Raw genomic sequence first — 23,272 nt, 5'->3', positions numbered from 1 at the left:
CAAAACCACAGTAAGGTTCAATCTAGTAAGAATGCCTATTTCCAAAAGGCAAAATAAATAAATAAATGCAAAGTGATTGTAAGGATGCAGAAAAACAGAAGCCCATGTATACTATTGATGGAATGTAAATTAGCCCAGTTATTATGCAAAATGTATAGTCATATGCAACATGGAGGTTCCCCAAAAATTAAAAATAAAAACTACTATATGATCTAACAAACACAGTATTGGGTATCTTTCCAAGGGGAATGAGATCAGTATGTTGTAGAAACATCTGATTCCCATGTTTACTACAACACTATCCAGGCCATCAATGGAATCAACCTAAGTGTCCATTAATCAATTAATAGATAAAGACTGCTGTGGGACAATAGTCTTGTATGCTGTAAAGATTTGTCATTTGTACTAGTTTAATAAAATGCTGATTGGCCAGTAGCCAGGCAGGAAGTATAGGCAGGGCGATGAGAACAGGAGAATTCTGGGAAGAGGAAAGACTCAGTCTGCAGTCACCAGTCAGATGCAGAGGAAGCAAGATGAGACTGACTCACTGATAAAAGGTACCAAGCCATGTGTCTAACACAGAAAACAATTATAGGCTAATTTAAGATGTAAAAGTTAATAAGAAAGCCTGAGATAATAGGCCAAACCAGTGTATAATTAATGTAGATGTCTGTGCATTTCTTTGGGAGTGAACAGTTGTGGGACTGGGTGGGACAGAAACCTCTGTCAACAAAAGACAATGTGGTACATGTGTACAAAACATTATTCAGGTTGTCAAAAATACCATAATTTGTGACAACATAGATTAACTATGTTGTTAATAAATGAATAATAAAAAATAAATGTTAATAAATAGGAGATAATTATGCTAAATAAAATAAACCAGGAGCAGAGAAAAGGCAATGTCATGATCTTATTTGTACATGGAATTTGAGAAAGCTGGCCTCATGGAAGTTGGCAGAAGAATAATGATTGCATATGACTGTAGAGAGTGATGGAGTGGGGGTGGGGGAAGCTTGACCCAAAGGTATTAAGTTACACCTAGAGAAAGGCAAGCTGCTCTAGTGTACATAGAAAGTAACTATAGTAACAATAATATATAGCACATCTAAGAAAGATAGAGGAAATGATTTCCCAATTTTCACCATAAAAAAATGCTAAATGTCTGAACACATAGATGTGTTTAATATTATTTAGATATTAGACAGTGTATGCATGTATCAAAACATCACATGGTACCCTGAAAACATGTATAACTTTTATGTGTTTATCAGCTAAAATAAAGTTCATAAAGAGATAAAATAAGAAAATGAAATCTATATCACAATGAAAATTACTTTACATCCAATTAATGTGGCTATAATAAAAAGAGAGAGACTGAGTTAGGAAGATGGCATAGTAATTAAAGCACTTGTTGCATAAGCAAAATGACCAAAGTTCAGTTCTCCTGAACCCATGTAAATGCTGGGTGGATGTGGTGGCCTTCCTGTAATTCCAATCTCTGAAGGTAGAGATAAGTGATCTCCAGACCAAATTGGCTAAGGGAACTAGCCAGGCTGTGGAACTCTGGGTTTGACTGAGAAATTTTGCCTCTGTATATAAAGCAAAAGAGCAAGCAATAAAAAGAATCCTGATAACAAATTTGGGCCTCTATAAACATATTCTCCCACATGCAAAAGTGCATATATTCATGAAATATATATTCACACACACACACACACACACACACACACACACACAGAGAGAGAGAGAGAGAGAGAGAGAGAGAGAGAGAGAGAGAGAGAGAGAGAGACTGACCACAGCATATATCAGGTTGTAGAAAAAGGAACTCTCCTTTACTGCTGGTGGCACTCACGCAGTAGCTTTGGAAAATATGCTGATAGTTCTTGCAAGGTTAAACAGAGAGAGCTGAAGATGTGGTTTGACTGGTATTACAGTGTCTGTGAAGTCCCAGCACCACAAAGAGTAACAAGATAAAATCCAAGGCAGCTTGCTGCTGCATACCAACAACCCCAGTACCTGGGGAGATGAAGACGGGAGAATCCAGGAGTTCAAGAAATGCAAGCATGACTACACAAATCTGATTTTTTAACACAGCACTCTTCATGATCCATCCACAGGTGAGTGCAAGAACAGTATGTGGCATCTATATAACAGAATATTTAAAATCTTTATTTTTATTTATATGTATGTTTATGTGTCCATATGTGCCTATGCTAGTGGCTGTAAGACCAGAAGAGGGCATTCAGTTCCCTGGAGTTGGAGTCACAGGTATTTGTGAACCTTCTGATGTGGATGCTGGAAAGAGAACTCGGGTCCCCCAAAAGAGCAGTACACACTCCTAACCACTGTGCTGTCTCTCCAGATCCCTGTGAATATATTTTTCAATGATATGCTCATAATCTTATAGTGTGTGGAAATTTTTTAAACATGCCAACATCAGGGGGATGAAAATTAAAACTACACTGAGATTCTATCCAGTTCCATTAAGAAAGCAAACAGCAAATGCTAGTGTTGTTTTCAGGAAAATGGATGCAACTGGAGATAGCCATCTTAAGTGAATCAAGTCATTCTATGAAAGACAAATATCATTTTTTCCTCTCATTTGTGGTTCTCAGACTTTATATAGATTCATAAAACTGTATATATGTACATGAAAACAGAGGTGAAACCATTTAGGGAAATAAAGGGAGCTAACAGGAGAGAGGGGTGAGAAAAGGAAGATTAGTAAGTATGAAGGAATATGCCTAACATTCAACACATGCTTAATAAAAACTTAAAAAATAAGTAAATTTAATTTGAAAAAATGCTGGCTAGGATGAGAGAAAAGGAGAAAGCTTTACATACTGCTTGTGGGAATATGAGCTAGTGCCGCTACTATGGGACTCAGTATGGAGGCTCCTCAGAAAAAGAAACAGTGGTGCTCAAAACTAAAAACAGAGTATGAGGCAGCTCTACTACTCTTGGGTAGATGCCCAAAGCATCTAAATCGATAGACCACAGAGATCCTTGCACACCCATGCTTATTCACAACAGCCAGGAAACAGAGTCAGCCTAGAGGTTCATTAACAAATGAATGGATAAAGAAAATATGGTATATGTACACAGTGTATGGTATATGTACACAGTGTATGGTATATGTACCCAGTGTATGGTATATGTACCCAGTGTATGGTATATGTACCCAGTGTATGGTATATGTACCTAGTGTATGGTATATGTACACAGTGTATGGTATATGTACACAGTGTATGGTATATGTACACAGTGTATGGTATATGTACACAGTGGAATTTTGTTCAGCCATAGTGAAAGTAGACTGAACTGAAGAAAATTGAGTTTAGTTAAAAAAAATGTGTTTAGTGAAATAAGCTAGACTCAGAAATCAAAGTATCCCTAGTTTCATTTCATTTATATAGTTGTTGCTATAATAAAATACCCCAAGTATAAGAAATTTAGAGAAGAAAGGGTTAATTTAGCTTATAATTCAAGGTTACTATCCATTACTATAGGGAAGTCAAGGCAGGAACTTAAACATAACCTCCATGGAGGAACTTAAAGAGGACCTCCACAGAAAGAACAAGCGCATGGATACTTTCTTGCTCTCAGCTCGTTTCTCTTCACTTACACTGTTCAGAAACCAGTGCTTAGAGAGACCAACCTCAATTAACAATCCAAACAATTACCAAAAATTAACCTAAGCTAGATAAATATTAGGTGATTCTAGATTGTGTCCAGTTAACAATTGAAATGAATCAGCAAAGTAAAGTGTCACATTTCATTTTATATGCAGAATACACACACACACACACACACACACATATGCACAGGCATGCACACACACATGCACACAGATGCGAATATGTATGTGACTCAAAGGTAGATTTGATTGCAGGGAGAGAGAGGGGTCTAAAAAATAGCACAGAAGGAAACAAAAGAAGGTAGTGGAGGAAGATAAATACTGTATGTTATGCTCACACACAGAATACATAGGGAATATCCTTCTTATCATATATATATATATATATATAAGATATATCATCATTATGTTTGCTACTTAAAAATATAATTGAGCTGGGCAGTGGTGACACACACCTCTAGATCCAGCACTCAGACTCAGAAGGCAGAGGCAGGTGGATCTCTGTGAGTTCAAGGCTAGTCTGGTCTACCGAGCAAGTTCCAGGACAGCTAGGGCTACACAGAGAAATTCTGTCTTAAAAAAAAAAAAACAAAAAAATGTAACTGAAAAGACAAAAATGCCAAGTGAAATAATTCAGATACAAAAGACACATACTGTATGTGTCTATCTACACCAAGTCCAGTATAGGCAAATGCCTAGTGATTGAAGTCTTTTAGTATGGTTACCTTTAGTTAATTGGTTTTAGAATAAGTGGGGTGACTGTTAAAGAATATGTTTGTGTAGGAATATAAAAATATTTCAAAATTTATTATGACAATTCTGCAACTACAGGAAAGATCAATTCATTATATCCTTTACACTGGGATGAGAAGAATTGGAAGACTCACAACAGACTGTGATATGATCTTTGACATTTTATTATTTGTTTTTTGAAATCAGGTCTCATGTAGCCTGAGACAAAGGCCTTGATTTTTCTACATAGCCCAGGATGACCTTGAGTTAGTGATCATCTTGCCTTCAACTCCCAGATGCTGAGATCCAGGTGTTTGTTACTACCTGTGGCTTCAGTGAATGCATTAAATGAGTGAATACTATGATTTGTGCATTACATCTCAATCTGCGGCACAAAAATAAAATAACATTATGTCACTTGACTTAGGTGGTAGGTTTTTGGGTGCATGTTTTATTAAAATACTTCAAGACTGCATTTATGTTATTCTTTGTGGCTAAAATGTCTATCTTGTTTAAAACATTTTTAGAAACCTAACTGACCTGACTTCTGACTCTACCACTTGCCAGTTATGAGTTCTTGGACACATTACTCAGCCTGAGATGTGGTAATAATAGTAACTTCCTCATGGCCTCTTACAACTGCATGCCTGGTACATTTTCAATGTTATTATTAGCTAACGTTCCCTTTAGGCAATTGAACCACTTGTGTTAAAATGTCTGTGCTAATAGCCACTCTTTTTTAAAATACATTTTTCTCTTCAATTTACTTATGATGATGATGATAATGTGGGGCTGGGGGATTCGTGTGTTTGCATGAGTGTAAGTGGGTACAAGGTCAGAGGAGAACTTTTGGGATTCAGTTTTCTCTTCCACTGTGGGATTGGGATTGATGGATCGAATTCAGAGGGTTAGGTTAGGCCTGTGTGGCAAGCACTGTTGCCCTCTCAGCCAACTCCCCAGCCCAACAAAGAGCTATCAATGCAATCTCATATCTATGGTAACTTTGTTTTTATCGTTTGTTTGTTTTAGTTGGGAGTTTTGAGGAAGGGACTAAAAAAAGAAGTTAGAACCTTGTGATTTTATTCTTCTTTGTAGCTGAAAACTATTCCTTTGTGTATAAATGCCACATTTTGATTACCCATGCAGTTGCTGATGGCTGGGCACCAGGCTTGACTTCACATCTTGGCTCTTGTGAATATTACCATGATAAGCATATATGTGCAGGTATCTTTATTGCATACTGACCTTGATTCCTTTGAATACATACTCAAAAGGGGAATGCTGTTTTTTTATTTAAAACTGTAGTTTTAAATTTAATTTTTAAAGGAACTTTCATACTTATTTCCATTATTAAAATATCTGATACTTCTGAGGGTTGATATCAACTAATTTTCTAGCCTGGGTTTGGGACTTCGGGGCTAAGACACATCAAAAGTCTATTCTTCTCCATCTTGAGCTGTGTCCAGAACCCATGACTGTTCTGTATCCAATCTGTGAAATAAAGGCAAAATGACTCTAATTCACTTGTATTGAGGTAAACTCTTAAAGGCAGTGTTGGCACACAGCTCACAGTAAGCGTTAGGTTCCTTACCACTGCCTGCTGCTTACCCACTGAGCTCTTGAGACTTGTGTCACACAGCACCTCAGAAATAGCAGGGTTTGGAGGAAATAGGAATTAGATAGCGAGTAGAAAAAAATATAAAGGATCGGTGACACACAAAGTCTGGAGAAATCTGGGTAACAGCATGTCAGAAATGGGACTACTTCCACATCTCTCACCCTGCACAAAAACACATTTCAAAATTGATCAAAGATCTCAACGTAAGATGAAAAACTTTGAAACTGCTAGGAGGAAACCCTGAAGTATATATAATACAGGCAAGCACTTTCTGAGGACTCCATATGCCAGGAAATCAAGAGAGAATCGGCACATGCCGCTCCAGAGATGTGATTCTTTTTAAAAAGTCTTCCTCACTGCAAAAGAAAGAACTGAACAAAGAGACAGCCCACAGAAGGAAGAGAAATCTTCTCCAGAATGTCAAAGAAATGTTTTCTCAAAATTCAGAAGTGCAGTTGCTGTGGAGTTGCCCGAAACTTGTGCTTTTTCCTTTTTGTCTTTTCCTTTCTGATACTGGCCAGGTCCTGAGCACACTTTCACCAGAACTTAAGTTATGCTCACTCCCATGTTCCCTGCCTGCCATGTGTCTGCTTGTTTGCCATATGGCTGGCCTCCACGCTGACTTGGCTCAAATGGCGATCTCTCTCTCCTCTCTCCAACTCCCTCCTCTCTGCAGCTGGTAAGATTTCTAACTTGCTGGCCCCGATATTTTTTTAACTCTAAGAAAAAAAATTCTTCAAAAAAATAGTCATTAAATTTAACCAAAGAAGAAATAACACAATAAATAAATGTACAAATCATCCAACTAAACACTTTCCAAAAGGAGAAGCACAAATAGCAAATTTTGGGGGGGGGGGAGAACTCAATATTCAATTCATCAGGGAGATAGAAATCAAAAGTGTTATTGGATTCCCATCTCACTCTGAATCAGATGGTTCTCATCAAGAAAGCAACAAGCAAAGTTGGTAGATACAGGGAAAAGAAACTGCGTTGTGCATGGCTTATGGGAATATACCTTAGTCTAGCCACTATACAGAGTAGAAGTTCCTCAAAGTACTAAAAACAAAACTATCAGCTGTATAAGCCCTTTGTACATAATTGAAGAAATGAAGGCAGCATGTAACAGAACTATGCACACTCGTGTTTATTGAGGCTCTTAATTGCAACAGCTAAGCAATGAAATCAGCCTATGTGGGGTGTGTGTGTGTGTGTGTGTGTGTGTGTGTGTGTGTGTGTGTGTGTACCTTTACAGCTATATTTCTACTTATACCTATATATCTTTATATCTATCTATAATAATAAAGAAGTGAATGCTGTTTACAGGAAGTAGATGGAAACAAAGATCAACATGTTAAACAAAGCAAGTTTAATATAGAAACACAAAATTGCACTTTTTTCTCATATTCAGGAACTAGAATTAAAGATAAACCAGACAGTGTGTGTATTTGAGAGGGTGAAGAGGATTGCCAGGAATTTGATGCTAGCCTGGACTATGCACTGATCTGATCCTAAATTTAAAAAAAAAAACAAATATCAATCTTAATAGAGTAAACTGACTATCTGTGACTCAGGGGGCAAGAAGTAAGAGAAGTCGAGAAAGTGGCTATGAACAAATCAAGACATGCGCATATGTGGAAAAGTCACAATGAAGCTCAACAATATGTGCAATCAACATATGTTGATCGCAATGTAAACAATAATACTTGGTACATGTAGGGTTAACCCATTAGTGTTAAAAGGAATTTTACTTAAGCAAAGTCTTCCCTGATTTTTCCTCTACCGTAGCCCTAACCCTAACCCCCTAACTTACTATAATGTGAAGTTTCCAGCATCCTTTTGACAAACCTCTTGGCAATATATGTCTACGGTGTTTCACTTGATAACTACATTTCCCTCCCATAAGAGGTGGGGCCCTCTCTCCCTCGATCACTATCACTTATGCTTGTCTACAGTGGGTGCTCAAAAAATTATTTGTGGCATTAGTGGATGACCAAGCCATGGGACAATAAATTCAGCCTTGTCCTGTAGAACAGAGATAATCGAGAGTTGAACTGGACACCACAAATTCCCAGAAGAAGTCCTCCTGAGTAAAGCTCTCTGCAGAACAACTGAGTGTGGGGAAAGGCAGGACAGAACCCGTGCTGGGGGAAAGCCAGGACATTACCTGTGCTGAGTGAGCACGTTGACCGCTGAAGGATGATTTGCACAGTAAGCCAGGTACATCGATTTAAAATGAGGCATGAGGTTCAGCAGACAGCCTCCTACTTTGTGCTGGTTTTCTGGAAACCTGTAAGTAAAACATGTGAAGTACAGAATACAAACTAGGAAACAGAAAGTAAAGATACTTGCAATTGAGCTCAGAAGCAGGCAAATCTTTTGATGTATTGCCACAGGGGTTATGTATATATTTATTTATTTTTGTGCACACTGGAAGCACTTTAGCCCTAGAATACGCAGTTTTTGATTACAGATTAGAATTCTAGCCACTTGGCTGGAGAGATGGCCCTTCCAGAGGACCCGGGTTCAATTTCCAGCACCTACATGGTGGCTCACAGCCATCTTTAAATTGTACATGTAGCACACAGATATATGCAGGCAAAACACCAAAACACATTAAATAAATAAAATTTAAAATTAATCTAATGTACAGGATAAGATTCTCACTTGGAATTAGTAGATAAGGCACTTTGTTTCTAGGGTGGTTACATTCAAATTTCTCTGGACACACTACGAATATTCAAATTCACACCAAGTTCAAGCATAGACAGAAGTGAATTTAACAATGTAACACCCCTTGGACAAATTTTATCCTCATGAAGTTCAGAAAACAGGTAATTCCCCAATTTCCATAGACTGATGGAATCCATCAGTTTTTCCAAGATATACTGGAAAATCAATTTTACCCCAGAAATATGTTTGTCAGAAGATCATTCCAGTGAACTTTGTAATATAATGTTTACTAATTCAGCAATCAAAACGTCACCAAAACTATGCTACTGGGGTTGGAGAGATGGCTCAGTGGTGAGGATCACTGGTTTCCATTCCAAAGGACCTGGGTTCACTTCTCAGCATCCTCCCACATTGGTGGCTCACGACTGTCTGTAGTCTCGGGGGATCTAGCTCCCTCTCTGGTTTCTGAGAGTACTTCATACACAAGGTGCCCAAGCATACACAGATTGCAGGAAAAGCACCCACATATATAAAATAAAATCTTTTTAAAGATCATGTTGTGGTTCACACAGGACATACACTCTTCCTTTTCCAATTTTGTATGTGTTTCAAGTCAACCTACAACAGACACAATACCAGGAGTTCTACGAAGAAACAGATTGGACATGGTGGTAAATATTACAATGCCAGAGGCAGAGGTGGAAGGACCCAAACTTCCAGACCCACCTTGGCTACCTAGTGAACTTCGGTGCCTGCTGGGACTGAAGACATGGGGTTGGGGTGGGCAAAGTAAGGGTCGAGGTGTAGTTCACACAAGGCCTCAATCCAAGCAGCCAGAAAGGGGGATAGGACATGAAAGATTTAAATGACTTTTCCAAGTAATCTTCAACACATAAAATAAAAATGTGTTATCAGCATCAAAGCTGCTATCATTGGCACTGGAGAGGTGTCTCAGTGGTTGAGTATTCTTGCAGCTCTTGTATTCTTGGCAACCAGAGGTCAGTTACCAGCACACATGGTGGCACATAACCATCCCTAACTCCAGCTCCAGGGGATCCAACACCCTCTTCTGACCCAGTACACATACATCCATGAAGGCAAACCCTCATACAAACAAAGGAAATGGTGCAATTTAAAATTAAAGCCAGACACAGTTTACTAGATGTGAAGCCTTCACACGCATCTGGTGCTTTGACATTAAACATAACCGCTGTCCTTGTATGGTAGTTCATCTTGATGTTTTTACTTTGTTCTAGGACAATGGGTTGATATTGCAGCAAATATATAAACATCAAGTGCCCTTGTGCCCAACCTAAGCTTATAATCCCCATATTTAGGAGGTGAAGGTGGGAGCATCAGAAGAAGTTCAAGGTCAGCCTCTACCACATAGGGAGTTCAAAGCCAGTCTGATCTATGTGACACACTGTCTCAAAAAACGATTAATTTTTAAGTGTAGAAGGAAAGAGCAAAGTCACTGTCTCACTTACTTTGAACATTCTTCCAAGGCTTGGCAGAGCGTCTGTTGAAAGGCGCATACTTCTTCAAAGTTTCCCAATAAACATGTAAACTCCACAGTACTAAGGCTGAATTTAAAAAAAAAAAAAAGGACATGATGTTCCAGTTAGCAGAATGGACAGATGCGTCAGCTATCTAGTTGGAGCCCAGTGGGCTGATAGCTTGCTGATAGCTGGCAAGTATGAAAGCCAAAAGGCTTGTGTTTTGTCTTCTGCTTTTTTAACTTATGACAACTCTATGGCCGCTAGCACCCTCGCTAAGCTTCCTTCCTTGCTTTATCTTTTCTAAGATAACAATAATGATCATAAAGAAAGTTGGTGGTCATCAGGGGCATTTAGGTATGTTGTTAAGCCATGAGGAAAACAATATGTGCTTAAAATATTAAAGTACAAACATAGAAGTACAATATGATTGGGAATAAATTAAAACTCTGTGGTCTATCTCTTTTAGAGAAAGTAGGAGAGTGACTAAAACATTATGTTCAACAATCACAGAGAGGAAAAGGTACCAAAATTCGCTTTCTCAAAAATGAAAATATTCAAGTAACAACTAAAACTATTTTTCCTGAAAGGAACTAGATGGGAGAAAGTAAAACTGGATCTTATTATTCTTATCTGTTGGATAGAACAGAGTCAAACAGAGGCAAACTGAATGCTTTTGTGCAGAGCATCTACATGAGGAATATTCCCATCCATTTTGCCCTTCCCAAACAGTAAGTGATGCTAAGAACAGGAGCCAACCCTCACAAGACATTCAACAGTCAAGCAAGTGCTTTCCAAACGGGAGCTTTAGTTGCTCTGTGAGCTAAGCGCCATGGCCATTTACCGGCCAAGTGTCATTGTATAGGCAAGGAGACAGGCATAGAAAAGGTGGCAAGCAATCCACCGAACATCAAAGAGCAATGGATAGCAAAGAAAGGGTTATACCAAACATTCTAACTCTAATGCCCCCTTCTGGCTTCCTGCAGAACCTGTGCAAGCATGATATACACTCACACAGACACACACATAATTAAAAATAAAAAATAAAGCTTTTAAAGAAATGATTTATCAGTCCTAAACACATGTACATATGAGCAATACTGAGTGGGTTCAGAGAGACAGGGAGGCATTGGAAGGGGTAGAGGAAGGAGTGGAAATGGTGAAAATGCAGTACTCACATAAGAAACCCTTGGTGTGGGAGGTCCTTCTGTCTATGTGTTAGTTTTATTGGTCAATGAATAAAGAAACTGCCTTGGCCTGTTGATAGGGCAGAACTTAGGTAGGCAGGGGGTGAGGAGAAACTGGATTGAATGCTGGGAGAAGGAAGGCAGAGAGAGAGGCCACAACCTCGTGGTGATATACAGATTAGTAGAAATGGGTTAAATTAAGATGTAGGAATTAGCCAATAAGAGGTTAGAGTTAATGGGCCAAGCAGTGATTTAATTAATACAGTTTCTGTGTGCTTATTTTGGTTCTGGTCGGCTGGGATGAACAAGCAAGCAGTTCCTTGCAACAAACCCTCACGAATATAAAAATTAAATTAAAAAATAAATACGATCCTAAAAAGATGTGATAGGCCCACCTGAAATCCCAGCACTTGAGAGGTAGATTTAAGAGGGTCAGGTGTTCACCCTGAAGCTAGCCCTAAGCTACATGAGAGATACGATCTCTAAACAAATTTTAGAAGCATAGAAATATTGTAGCTAATTCCTAGGGAAGTATTTGCAAAGAAGTTTTGCTGACTAATCAAAAGGGGAGATCCCAGCAAACATTCCCAGTAACCCTCAGAAGGGGACAAGCTCCCAGTCCTTGGGCTGGTATGCCCTTTTGAACTGTGAACTGGAAACCCCCACCCCTGTCGTCAGAGGAGACTCTGGCAGCCAACAAATTTCTCTGGCTGCTTCTCTGTTACAGCCCCCGCAAGCAGGGCCCCTGAACTTTCTGCAACCTGCCCGAGAATGTATCTAGCCTCTTAGCCATCAGACAGTAAACAGTCTGGCTTGCTCACATCATTGTGGGGTGAGAAGACAGTCGGAACTGGTGGAAAAACTCCGACTCCAGCATCAAGCTGAGGGTGAGGGCAAGGCTGACCCCATCCTACCCCTTCTCTCCTTGGTTCAGGGTTGCCAGTTTGTTTCTTCTGCATTTGGAATCTGACCCGCCCCCTTCCATTCAGGATGACTTCTCTGGTGGGTTCCAGCAAGAAAACAGAAGGCACATTTCAGATAGTGCATGGCAGGAGACATGGTAGAGCCAGTCTGGTCACTTGTTGGCTGTGTGACAGGCAAAGCAGTGAGCCTGTCCAGACTTCGGGTTCTTATCTACTCAGTGGAGACGGTCAGTTCTCCCAGGAAACTAGAAAGGGCAGTGAGCTGTGTTCCTATATCACTCTATAAACTCTGATTCACATAGCACTTCACATTTCACATAATAAAAACCAAACATGGGAATATAAAACGCTTCCATATGAAGAACGCTTCCCACGGTGCCATGAGAATAGTCACATCAAAATTCAACATGACGTTTTGCTTAAACAACATAATTTGGGAAAGGAAAAAAGGGAGAAAATAGTAAACTATATTAAAGTCTGGAGTTGTTAGTTCAGACAAATGGCCACAAATTCAACTTTTCTTAAGCCAAAGTGTGTAAGCCAAAGTTTCTACTTCACTTACAGATTACGATCGCTAGCGAAATTTAAACAGCTAAAGTAGCAAAGAGAGATAGTCATTATTAGTTAAATATGTCAGACCTACAAGCATAAACAATAAATGGTCAAATTGATGGTCTCTTTGGTTAGGGAGTATTAACATATATTTTGCTTTCATGAAAACTCCGTCTTCAGCTCATACTTTGGAAAATCATTTCCAGTTTAGTAAGTTTTGTACATTTGGCGTTCAGAATGGCCTCCATCTCTTTATCATTCCCATGCGCCTGAATGAAACACTGGCTGGAATTGTGCTCTTCTAAACATTTGCAAAATGCCACTCTCTTTCCGCTTGGGGAGCATGGGAAAGAGGTCTGGCTTGGCAACTGAGAGTCAGAGCTAGCATGAGAATTTCCAATTTATGTGATTTCTGAATAATAGTACCAAGGAATCCATTTTCTGTATGGTACGACCGGACCCATAACTTTAAAATGCACAGGAAATGTGGAAACTGAAAAGAAGAGCCCGTACACCTGCACATCGGTGCATGTTGCAGCACTAGGGAGCAGATCCTCTGTTTAATATTGCATCCCTGTTTGTGACAGCTAAGTAACAGGACCAACCCAGGTGTCTAGTCCAGAGGGATGCACAGGGGAAATGTGCTATGTATGTACAAGAAAAGGTTTAGTTATAAAGAAGAATGAAGTTATGTCATTTGCAAGAAAATGGATGTAATTGGGAAAAATCATATTAAATAAACTAAGCCAGTCTTAGGTAAATATCAGGTGTTGCCTCTTATTTATTTTATATAGATACATTTTGTGTGTGTGTGTGTGTGTGTGTGTGTGTGTGTGTGTTTAGGGGAACAAAGAAGACTAATAAGAAGGAGTAGGGCAAGGAGGCTAAGACTATGCTCAGTATATAATATATGCACTTGCGTGGAAATTCTTTAACTAAAAATATTTTCAAAGCAAATCTTACAGAAACAGAGAGTAGAAGAGAAGTTGCCAAAGTGTGAGATGAAAATGAAGATTGTGAAATACAGAAAGGACAGTTAAGGGGTATAGGGTACAGCTGGGTGAGGTATGACCTCTGAATGTTCTACAGCGCAGTAGGGTTTCTAGGGATACCAAAAAGTAATTGTATATTTCACAATAGCTGCTGGATCTGCCAATTACCCTGACCTGATATGATACATTGTAGAGGTGTAAAGAAATATCATACTCCATCCTATAAGGATGTATAATTATTTAGTGCCAAGTCTTAAAGTTTAAAAAATATTAAGTGGAAAAGAGACAAAAAATACCCAGTACCGAAATTATCATAGGCAGAATCTCAGAGCAGCTCATTCCTTCCACAGAAAACAAGCCAAGCTCTCCAAAAGCTATGTTTTGCATAACTGCCATTGCCCTGACCATATCCTTGGCAGCCTGTGATCTGTGGGAATTCTTTTAAAGGGCAAAATCAATTATTCAGTGGCATAGGAATAATGTCTCCAAGTGCTGACATTATCTTGCTGTGTTTTACTAAGGGTTTAAAGAGTCTTACTTGTTATTAGACTGCAAGGGTCTTAGGTAAGTAACCAGAAGCGACTGAAGTTCTTTGGCATATTCTTTTTCTGTATCCAAGATGTTCTGTAACACCTGTAGAGAAACAAGAAGAAGGTCTCATAACAGTCGAGCAAATCCAAGGTCAGAGATTTAGATTTTCTATTGAAACTCCCAGAGAAAAAGCATCTCAGTTTACCTAGGCTGGTGCTAAATGTGCCAATATGAAAAACAAATGGACTTTAGTTCACACGGGAAAATATTTTAATAATTATCTGGCAACCAGTTATATGATATAACTTATATGAACACAATTATTGCAAATTATTCACAACTGGAGGAGCCTTACCACTTACATGGTACTGGTCACAATTATTTATGCTTTAAATAATTTTATTAAAGAAAGGGGTAGGTTAACTAACAAAGGCTCACTATTCCCATTATATGAATAATAAAATTACAAAATATAGGAATTCAAGACTAAGAGAATTCAAGGATAATTATGACACAAAACATCAAGGATTTGATTTATGTACTGTTTTTGATAAGATGTTTATGGAACAAAATAATAATATATAGTACATTCTTAAGCAGGGTTAAAACTGGTCTTTCAGTAAAAACAAAGAACAATTAAAATAGAAAAGGAGACAGTAGTGTGAAGAATTTAATGAGAACAATTCAGTAATTATCTGTTATTAATAACACAAAATTCATTTTTGTTCTTGGTTTGAGACAAAGTCTCACTCTAGTCCACAATGTCTTGGAACTCACTAAGGAGCCCAGAATAACCTCAAATTCACCATAATCAACACGCTTCAGCCTCTGCAGTGCTGACAGCACATTATCAGTGAAACCCACTACACCGTGCTAATCATAAAGTCTATAGGCACAACTAGTGTATGACTCTACAAGTTCTCTTTCCCCGCCAGTTCCAAGGCCATCTCCCATTTCCCAGCCTGTTCTGGAAGCAGATAAAACCTCATTTCAATCAATTAGATATGACCAAGTTAATATTTTGCTATGTGTTTTTCACATCTTCTAATTCACTGAAAAATCTTTCCTATACTAATGGCTATGCTGCTTACAGATAGGGACCTTAAAGAGCCTACAAGACAGAGAGAAACATGCGGCTAGGAGAAGCACAGTCGTCGACCAAAATGGCAGAAACCCACAGCAGACACTGCGTGTCTGTGGCTTCCACATTAACTGCTTTCTATAGGTTTTCAGCTTCCACGGGATTCAGCTAATTTCGGATTGAAAATGGCTTTAAAATGTCACCTGAATTGAATATATATGGACTTCCCGCTGCCATTATTCTTTAACTTCTACACTATAACACAAGACTCTAATCCCAGCTACCCTTGGGCCTGAAGTAAGTTTGAGGCCAGCCAGAGCAATTTAGTCAGATCAACTCTCAAGTTAAAAAAAAAAAAATGGGAAAACGAAAGCTGAAGGTGTAGCTCAGCGGTAGAGCACTTGCCCTGGTATGTGTGGAGTCTTAGGTTCAGTTTCCAGAATCCCAAGTAATATTTAATGATATAACAATTATTCGCATGGCACACATACACAGGCAGGCAGCATAAGTAGAGATTATCTCAAGGGTAGAAGAGGATGCAGAAAGGCCATGCGCAAATGCTGGACCATTTTATATCAAAGACCCGAATATCTGCATCCAAGGAGGTCCTGGCGCCAGTCCTCAAGGATCCACAGAGAGACAGTACTCACAAGACAAATCATGATGGAAAATGGAGTGGCGGAAGGAAGCAGGGGTCCAAGGAGTCACTGGCTGTCTGTTGAACTGGGAGATGGCAGTCCCAACTGTGCTACTGGCTTACAGGTTGCCTCAGTTTTAAGGCATAGCCTACCTCATCTCAGATTGTGACATTACAGAGGCCATTGTGAAGCGGCGGTGAGATGTTACATAAGTAGGTACTGGGCAAGCGGCAATTACTCTGGCCAATTTAAGAGGCTAAATGTATCGCTCCCAACCATAGTCCTATTGGAATTTCAGACCAGAAGTCTCTGTGGGGAGAGGAATGTCCTATGACTTGTGGAAAGTTAAGCAACATCCCTGACCTCTACCCATTAGATGCCAGCTGTGCTCCATCCCATGTTTCAGTTATGACAATCAAAAACGTGCTCAGGAGGGCAATGCCACCTTAGTTGGGAGTCAGTGACTTAGAAGGCCACACAATGGTTTCCAAAGCTAAGGGTTTGCTAAGCATAAAGGCACATGCCTGTTATCCCAACTCCCAGGAAGCAGGAGGCAGAAAGATGGTCTGAGGCCAGCTTGTGTACTCAGTGTGTTTAAGGCCAGCCTGGGCAAGACTCTGTGCCCCCAAAAAGGAGAGCAGTAAAGGGTTAAACTATAGGCCCTGCTGACAGCCACTTTGTCCGCTTTCAGTTTCTCTATTACTCAGAAACCATTCTTTCCAAATGGAAATTCAGAGGTCTGGAAGAACCAATGCTCTCTGGAATTTGCCCAGTGATGGAACAGAGCTGCTGCTGCCTATTTAAAAAGATCTAGTTACAATAAAGGTCACTTGCTAGAAACTGCTTTGAGATGAATGGAAAGCAAATTCAGCCTGCAAAGTCTGGATTGGGAGCTCAGTTGGCAGAGTGCTTGCCTAGTAGGCACAGGGCCCTGGGCTGGAGCTCCGGCACGGTACAAAACGGGTGTGGTGGTTCACACTGATAATTCCAGTATTCTCAGGCAGCAGAGGCAGGAGGATCATTCTCCTCTGTACAGGAAGTTCAAGGTCCATTTGGAATATGTGAGACCTTTTCTTAAAAAATGTGAAAACTTATTAGTTTCAATTAAAGTGATGCTTCAAGAAATTAATTATAGATGCAAATGCCTATATTTAAAAAAGACACTTCATCTTTAAAACGCATGTGCTTACTAGGTTAATTGGACTGAATTAGTTAAAAAAAATGCAAAGTTTGGAAGGAAGCGTGGTAGTGGTGAATGTAGTCAAAATTTGTTGTATGCCTGAAGGAAATTCTCAAAGAATAAATATATTTTTAAAGGAGGGATGATTTCTAATTTTTCATTTAGCATTCAAGGGGCTTGGAGGTCCTTACTCCCTTCTAAAATAATTAGTGGAATAAAATGAAAAATAAACTAAGTAAATCTATGAAGAATGAGATTATAGACAACAACTATTCCAAAGAGTGGATAGACGATCAGATCCTGAGAATTACAACCTACAGGAGCAAAGCCCCACAGGAAGCAAGACTAGAGTAGCAAACCTTAGCTGGAACTGACAAACTATTGGGCACTTACAATGGAGGAATCAAAGTTGAGCACTCAAGGGGCTCCGTGCCGTGAAAACACACTTAAACTTTTGTGAATTTTGTCCCAGTAAAAATAGAGGAAATACCCTCATTTTTCAGGCAGGAAAAAAAGGAAAGCAGCCATTATGATACCAGCATATTCTGGCAGCTAAACAACAGAGGGACATTTAGTTCCTAACAATGTCAGCCCTCGGGAGAAACTATTTTACCAGATCATAATCTAATTGACGTGAGAGTCTAACTGACACGGAAAAGAAAACATCTAAATTCCAGCCAACTGTCAATAGTCATGTAGAAGAAGAGAAATGACCAACCCCAGACCCCGCTAGCCATCTTGTCTCACCTAAGAATGGACACTGAGAAGCAGTGTTAATAAAGAGCAGAGTCCAAGACCTCAAGCTCATCCAAAGGCTAAAACACGATCATGGGAGAATAGAACGCACCCCTCTCTCCACACCTCTCCACCACGTTACTGAACACCTGCTCTCCAGTCTCTTTTCCCCAGTGCATCTTGTCAGACTTCCGGCTGGAAACGGCAAAGGCTTATTTAAAGGAATAAGCTAGTAACAAACTGTAGAAATGATAGATCCTCCTGGAAACTGGAAGCAGACAAGATTGCCAGGCAAAAGTTGGGAGCATGGGGGTGGGGTGGGAGAAGGGGAGAGGGGGAGAGAGAAGGGAGAAGGGGAGGGTTGGGGAGAGCTTGGGGGAGTGGGATGGTTGAGATGGAGGAAGGACAGATATGGGAGCAGGGAAGAAAATATCTTAATTAAGGGAGGCATTGTGGGGTTGACAAGAGGCTTGACCCTAGAGGGGGGTCCCAGATGTCCGCAGGGATGCCCCCAGCTAGGACCCTGATCAGTAGAGGAGAGGGTGCCTGAACTGGCCTTGTCCCGTAGTCAGACTGATGACTATCTTGAATATCACCATAGAACCTTTGTCTGGCAACAGATGGAGATAGAGACAGAGACCCACATCAGAGCATTGAACTGAGCCCCCAAGGTCCAGTTGGAGAGCAGAAGGAAGGAGAAGATGAGCAAAGAAGTCAGGACCATGGGGTGTTGATTCACCCACTGAGACAGTGTGCCTGAACTAATGGAAGCTCACTAAAGCCAGCTGGACTGGGACTGAATGAGCGCGTGATCAAACTGGACCCTCTGAATGTGGTTGACAATTGGGGCTGAATGATAATGGCACTGGGATTTGTCTCTTTGACATGTTCTGGCTTTTTGGGATCCTAGTCTATTTGGATGCACACCTTCCTAAGCCTGGATGGAGGGGGGAGGGCCTTGGACTTCCTAGAGGGCAGGGTACCCTGCCCTCTCTTAGGACTGGATGGGGAGGGGGGAAAGTAAGTGGGGGAGCAGGAGGGAAGTGGGAGGAGGGGAGGAAGTGGAAATTTTGATTCCTAGTATTAAAAAAGTAATAATAAAAAATAAATAAAAATAAAAAATTAAAAAAAGAAAGGAATAAGCAAAAAGAGCTAGGGGTATAGCGGTGGTAGAGTGTTTGTCTAGCATACTCAAGGCCTTGGCTTCCAACCTCAGCACCACTCAAAGCAAAGACAAACAACAGCAAAATGAGTTTGAAGAGACAGTGCAAGCATCAAAATCAAGGTCAGGTATTGGGAATGTTGGAAGTCATTGAGAAGAACCCCACCAACACTGAATTCTGTGGCCTGCAAAACTGTTATTCAAAAGTAAAGGAAGAAAATTATCAGCTGTGGGCCTGATTTTCAAGAGATGGTCCTAGAAATTCTTAATCCCAGCACTAGAGGGAATATAAAATGGGAGGAGAGAGAGGCTCTGGCTGCTTAGTTTGCTTAGTCTGCCTAGTCTGTGTAGGCTGCTTAGTCTATTTAGGCTGCTTACTTTGCAGTCCCAGTCTTTGTAGAGGCAAGACTTCTCTAGTGGCTTGGCTGCTTTGCTTTTCTGGTTTTTGAGTTGAAACCCAATATCTGTCTCTGGATTTTTATTCTTCATGCTACAGTATCCTTGACTACACAATGAGTTCAAGGCCAGCCTAGACTACATGAGGCCCTGTGTATTTACTTTTCTCATTTCTGTAACCAGATAGCTGGCATGAAGCAGTTCAAGAGAGGGCTTATTTTGGCTCACAGTTTGAGAGAATGGAGCCCATCATTGACACTAGGTAACTCCTTAGCAGCGGGAAGTTAGAGCTGAGACTACTTCATCCTCACATCTCAGCAGACCAAGAAGCAGTGAACAGGTAATGCTGGTATTTTGGTTGCTTCCTTTTCCCCCTCTGTATCCAGTTCTGGACCCCAGCTCATGACATCATATCATCAACCTTCCGAGCGGGCCTCCTCTCCTTGGTTAATCCTCTTAGAAACATCCTCAGAGATATACCCAGAAATCTGTTTCCTAGGTGAGTCTAAATCCAATCGTGTTAATGATGAAAATTAACCATCACGTTTTATCTCAAAAACCAAAACAACAAAAAAGCAAAGCAAAACAAAAAGCAACCAAAAGGAAGAAGAGGAAGAAGAGGACAAGTGAGAGAAGACTGAGAGGTGACTCAGCGGGTAGGAGCACTCACTGCATAAGCATGAGGGCTTGGTCAGATTCAGGCACTCACATAAAAAGCCAGGCATGGCCACTTGCTAATGCCAACACTGTGTGGAGGCCGAGACAGGAGGATCACTGAGGCTTGTTGGCCACCAGCTTAGCTCCAGGTTCAGTAAGAAACCCTGTCTCAAGGGAATAAGAAAACCAGCGATAGAACAGAACATATGACAGCTCTTCTGGCACACACACACACACACACACTCATGCACACACACACATGTACATGCACATGTGAGTACATGCTTGCATACCTGTACAAGCACATGTACTGCATACACACTCTCATAAATCAACTATGAAAAAGAAAATAAACTTGGATTTGATGTGAATTTACATTGGAAACTGTAAGACAACTATAAAAACATTTTTTTAATATAACAGAAGCCAGGTGGAGTGGCACACACCTGTAATTCAGCACTTTGGTTGTAGAGGCATGAGTTCAAGGCCACTTTGTTCTACATAATGAGTCCAGCCCAAACTCTATCTCATAAAACAAATGAGAAAAAACACACATATATGTATATATATATATATAATTGATATGTCAAAGAGAGAAATGTGATCATATAAAATAATTAAAACAACATAAAACAGGAAAATGTAGGAAAAATAGAACAAGGGCAACAAATAGTTAACGGTAACAAGGGGACCAGCAAGATGGCTCAGCTGGTTAAGGTGCTTGCTGCCAAAGTTGATGACCTGTGTTTGATTCCAGGACCCACATGGTGGAAGAAAGGAACTGAATCCTATAAGTTGTCCTCTGACCTCCACATGTGCAGTGTGGTTCATGTGTATGTGTACACACATACACACATAGAATAAGTAAATAAAATGCAATAAAAAACCTAATCCACATTTATACATTTTACAGCCAATGCATTAGTGACAAAGAACACACAATGGGGGAAGGACAGTTTCCTCAATAAATGCTGTTAGAAACACGGGATACACACATGCAGAAGAATCAAAATGGACCTTTATTTCACACCATGCACAAATATCAGCAAACTGGATTAAATACCTATAGGCAAATCTCAAAACTACAAACCTACTGGAAAAGAACAGAGGAAAATCTCCATTGCATTGATCTAGGTGATAACTTCGTTTGGATATGACAGTAAAAGCACAAGAAACAAATGCAAAACTAGACCAATACAGCAAAAGAAATAAGAGGTGGGGATATGGCTTTAGTGGGTAAAATGCTTGCACGCAAGAATAAGGAAGTGGTGACCCTAGAGCCTGTCGTCTAGTCAGTTTAACTGAATAGGCTGATCTCCAGGTTCATTTTTATCCAAAAAAATAAGGTGGTAAGGTAGAAAGCCAGGCATGATAGCACACACATTTATTTCCAGCACCCAGGAGGCATATCCTGTGAATTTTGTGTATTGAATCCCAGGCCAGCTACATAGTGAGACCCTGTCTCAAGAAATAATAAATAAAACCAAAGAGTAAAGCACACAATACTGACTTTTTGTCTCCACACATGCACACACATACATGTACACATGAGCATATACACACACATTCAACACACACACAAGAAACAATGAACAGAATGAAGACACAAGCTACAAAATGAAAGAAAATTGTTTCAAACTATTACCTACTTAGGAATTAATATCCAAAATATATAAGGAATGTAAAGAACTCAATAACAAACCAAAACCAAAACAAAACCAAGACAACCACCCTATGCTGTGGGACAATGGTCTGTACTCTGTCACTTGTATTTTAAATAAATGCGGATTGGCCAGTAGCCAGGCAGGAAATATAGGCGGGACAACAGAAATTCTGGGAAGAGGGAGGTTTCAGTCTGCAGTTGTCACTCACCCAGACACAGAGGAAGCCAGACACAGAGCAAGCAATATGTGACTGCCTCGCCAAAGAAGGTACCATGTCACATGGCTAACACAGACAAGAATTATGGGCTAATATAAGTTATAAGAGTTAATAAGAAGTCTGTGCTAATTGGGCCAATAAATTTATAATTAATGTAGACCTCTGTGTGATTCTTTGGAACTTAAAGGCTGCAACCGGGCAGAATAGAAACCCCTGTCGGCAACCCTATACTTTTATCAATATTTTGTTTTTTTGAGACAGAGTTTCTTTGTGTAACAGCTCTGGCTGTCCTGGAACTCACTCTGCTGTAGACCAAGCTGGCCTTGAACTCTGAGAGCCTCTGACTCCTGAGTGCTGGTGTTAAAGGTGTGTGCCACCACCACCACCCCACCCTATATTTTTAAAATGAGCAAAAAGGAAATCTGAACATACAGTTTTTAAAAGTAAAACAATAAGTCACCAGTAAGTATATAATACTCAGTGCCACCTATCATGAAGAAAACACAAATTAAAGGGCTTTCATCTCATACCTGTTAGTTTGGTTGATGCCGAAAAGACAAAAGTTTGGTATGGAGATATAAGTCAGTGGTAGAGTACACTTGCCTGGCACGCTTGAGAACCATATCCACAAAATGCTAAAGGCATTGATGTAGGGAAAAAGGGGAACCTTTGCACACTACTAAATGAATACAGCCATTTTGTAAAAATAGAGGCTTAAAAAATTGAAAATAAAGTGAGGCATCGTGATGTACACCTTTAATCCCAGAAATTGGGGAGTGGGTGTTGGCAGGAGGATCAGGAGTTCTAGAACAGCTTCAGCTATATACCAAATTCAGGGGTGAACTCCAGCTACATTAGACAGTGTCTCAAAATAAAAACAAACACATGTTTTAAAAGGCCAAAAAACAGCTCAGCAAGTGAAAGCACTTGCCATATAATCCTAGAGAGTTAGAACTCACGTGAAGGTGGAAAGAAAACAAATAGACTCCATCTTCCACAAGGTTGTTCTCTTACCTCCACATGCACACAATGGCATGTATGCGCCCATCCACCACACATCCTAGGTGGAAACACACACACACACACACACACACACACACACACACACACACACACATACACCCTAAAATAGTCAAAACGCAGGCTTCTCTTATAAAAACTGCTCTGAGTCCTGTGAGTTCAAGTCTTCCTGGAATGTTGT

The 23,272-nt window shown here is 40.0% G+C and overlaps 1 protein-coding gene across 9 annotated transcripts in view; it reads right to left on the bottom strand.

The window, feature by feature from the left end:
- Window positions 1–23,272, bottom strand: part of Arhgef6 (Rac/Cdc42 guanine nucleotide exchange factor 6) — a 120,016-nt gene that overhangs the window by 39,241 nt on the left and 57,503 nt on the right. For 7 of the 9 annotated variants that reach the window (XM_048457518.3, XM_048457519.3, XM_048457515.3 and 4 more), the window contains 3 exons: window positions 14,349–14,443; window positions 10,148–10,243; window positions 8,155–8,277 (listed from right to left, as the gene is read on the bottom strand). In XM_048457518.3, coding sequence (XP_048313475.1) covers window positions 8,155–8,277; window positions 10,148–10,243; window positions 14,349–14,443 — 314 coding nt within the window. Of the gene's footprint in view, window positions 1–8,154; window positions 8,278–10,147; window positions 10,244–14,348; window positions 14,444–16,072; window positions 16,170–23,272 lie in introns of those variants that run through there. The other 2 variants (XM_048457523.3, XM_048457521.3) reach the window with 2 other exon arrangements.

This window comes from Myodes glareolus, chromosome X, assembly GCF_982192425.1.
Source record: "Myodes glareolus chromosome X, mMyoGla1.1, whole genome shotgun sequence".
NCBI lineage: Eukaryota > Metazoa > Chordata > Mammalia > Rodentia > Cricetidae > Myodes > Myodes glareolus.
This window is presented reverse-complemented; position numbering and strand designations above follow the sequence as displayed.